General features: G+C 41.1%; 1 gene segment (V, D, J or C); it reads left to right on the top strand.

Annotated features, from left to right (window-relative positions):
- The first annotated feature begins 658 nt into the window (after window positions 1-658).
- On the top strand, window positions 659-1,130 carry LOC130022930 (immunoglobulin lambda variable 6-57-like). The segment is given in 2 exon segments: window positions 659-704; window positions 823-1,130. Coding segments are annotated over 2 exon segments (354 nt in total).
- Window positions 1,131-2,704: the final 1,574 nt, after the last annotated feature.

Genomic DNA, 2,704 nt, shown 5'->3' with positions numbered 1-2,704 from the left:
GTGGGAGGGCTACTGGGATCATTGGTGGTAAGGAATGGGCACTAGTAGAGGGATGGATGCTCGATCATTATATAAATGAAACCCAAGCAGGAAAGTTTGTAAGTCTACAACTGTACCTCATGGTGTTTAACTAATAAAAAATGAATAAATAAATAGATAAATTCAGTGCAGAAATGACTCCCATTCCTTCTACTGTAGCTCATTCACTTTATGATATTCCAGAGAATAACTCAACATTGTTCTGCCCCATCAATACGGTTAAGAAGTATAAAATGCAAAGTGAGATTAAAATGCAATGTAGGGAATCTTGGTTATGATCTGGAATTCTGAGGATGTGGCTTGGGTAGAGGAGGAACACATCTCTTGTGTCCACTAGGGGGCGGTGCTGTGTCAGCTTGGCTCTTGGGTTGCTCATCTGTGGTTCTCCCCTTGCCCAGCAGATGTCACTCTTGCTCTGTTTGGAGAAATCCTCTCTGAACTAGACTCTCTTTACTCAGGATGAGTCTTGGCCAATTTTAAGGAGGGGTTTGTCTGGCTTCCTAAGAGGGGAAGATTTGCATAAAAACCTCCCACCCTGTGGATTAGGAGGCCCTATAAAGTCCTTGAGGGCACAGTGTGGCTGTCAAGCCCTGGGCACAAAGTGTGGGGGTGCCTCAGCATGGACCGGACTCTGCTGCTCCTCACCTTCCTGACTTATTGTACAGGTAGTGCCTGCTGGGAATTTTTCAGTTTCGGCAGGGGGTGGCTACTAGTGATGACCTCTCTCTCCTTCCTGGGATCAGGTCCTTCTGTGTCACTAATCTCTGTGTTCTTTTCTTTCAGTTACTTGGGCCCAGTTTGTGCTGAATCAGATTCCCTCTGTGTCTGGGTCTCCAGGGGAGAAGGTCACCATTTCTTGTACCCGCAGCAGTGGAAACATTGGGTCTAACTATGTGCACTGGTACCAGCAGCGCCCTGGGAGTTCCCCCACAAACTTGATCTATGCAAACAATAAAAGACCCTCTGGAGTTCCCAATAGGTTTTCTGGGTCCACTGAGAGTTCCTCCAATGCTGCCTACCTGACCATCTCTGGGATGCAGCCTGAGGATGAGGCTGACTATTTTTGTCAGTCTAATTATGGTAACAATTAATACCCAGTGCTTCAGACCCACAGGGAAATGAAACAAAAACTCCCCAGAACCCTCTGGTCCATCAACTCAGCTCTTCCTTTTTTTTTTCCCTTTATTTTATTTTATTTTATTTTACAGTTGTAGATTTACAATTTTTTGTGCTTTGGTTTCAATTATACAATGATCAGATACCCATCCCTCCACCAGTGCCCATTTTCCACCACCATGGATAATATCCCTCCCACCCCCATTCCCCCATCCCCCCTGTCTCTGTGGCAGGGCAATCCCCTGTGTTCTCTCTCTCCTTTTGGGTGTTGTGGTCTGCAAAAGAGGCATTGAGTGGTCTTCCTTTTTTTTTTTATAAAAATTTTTTTAATAGTGAGACATCGTGAGGTACAGTTGCAGACTTACACATTTTTGTGCTTGGGTTTCAATTATACATTGATCAAATACCCTTCCCTCCACCAGTGCTGCTCTCCACTATGTTTACTGAGAACTCTTCATAAGGTTTTGCACAGGGGTTTCCAAACCACCTTCCCATCAGCTGTGGTTGACAGCTCTCATTTTTTCTCACGTCCCCACAAACACAAATTGTTCCTACTGTATTTGATATGTACCATTCTCACGGGTGTGAGGTGATACCTCATTATCGTCTTGATTTGGATTTCTCTGACTGATGACCACGTTTCCATGTGCCTACTGGCTCTCCACCTTTCTTGCACTGAGAAGTGTCCATTAATTTCCTGACCCCATTTATTGATAGGGTTTTTTAATTTCTTTGTGTTGATCTTTGTATCTTATGGATCCTGTATATCAAACCTCTATCTGATGTTTTGATTGTAAATATTTTTCCAGTTCCATTAGTGTCTTTTAGTTTTACCCTTGTTGGTTTTGACATGCAGCTCTTTAACTTTTTGTCATCCCATTTGTGAATGTTTGATTTTGTTGCCTTTGCTAGTTTATCAGCTCTTTGAAGTCAATTTTCAGGCCCTAATCTTGCAGTGTTCGGTCTATATTTTCCTCCAGTACTTCATAGTTTTTTTTCTATCTCAAAGTCTTTGATCCACTTTGAACTGACTTTTGTGTGAGGTGTACAATATTGATCCAGCTCTTGTTTATTACATGCAGTTATCCAATTTTCCCTGCACCGTTTGTTAAAGAGACTATCTTTATTTCATTTTATGGTCTCAGCACTTTTATAAAAATTAACTAACTGCATCTATGGAGTTTTATCATAGTATATTCGAAATTGACCCCTTGACCAGAGTGTTTGTCTTATTCCAGTACCATTAAGTTTTGATCAGTATAGGTGTATGACGCAGTTCCAAATTTGGTAATGAATTACCTCTCAATTTTTTGCTTTTTAGTGTTCTTTTGACTAATTCGCAGTCCTTTCTGATCTGATATAAACTTATTGACATTTTGAAATCCCGTCTAAATTTGGATGGGGATTGCATTGAATCATTGTAATAGCTTAGGTAGGATAATCATTTTAATATTATTGGTTGAGATAATACAATCCATGAGAATGGTATATTTTTCACTTCCTGCGATCTCCCTCTATTTCTTTTTTATGTGACCTAAGATATCATTGT

This window comes from Sorex fumeus, unplaced genomic scaffold (assembly GCF_029834395.1).
Source record: "Sorex fumeus unplaced genomic scaffold, SorFum_2.1 ptg000021l, whole genome shotgun sequence".
NCBI classification, from domain to species: Eukaryota; Metazoa; Chordata; class Mammalia; order Eulipotyphla; family Soricidae; genus Sorex; species Sorex fumeus.
The sequence above is the reverse complement of the archived record's forward strand: the minus strand, read 5'-3'. Positions and strand labels throughout refer to the sequence as shown.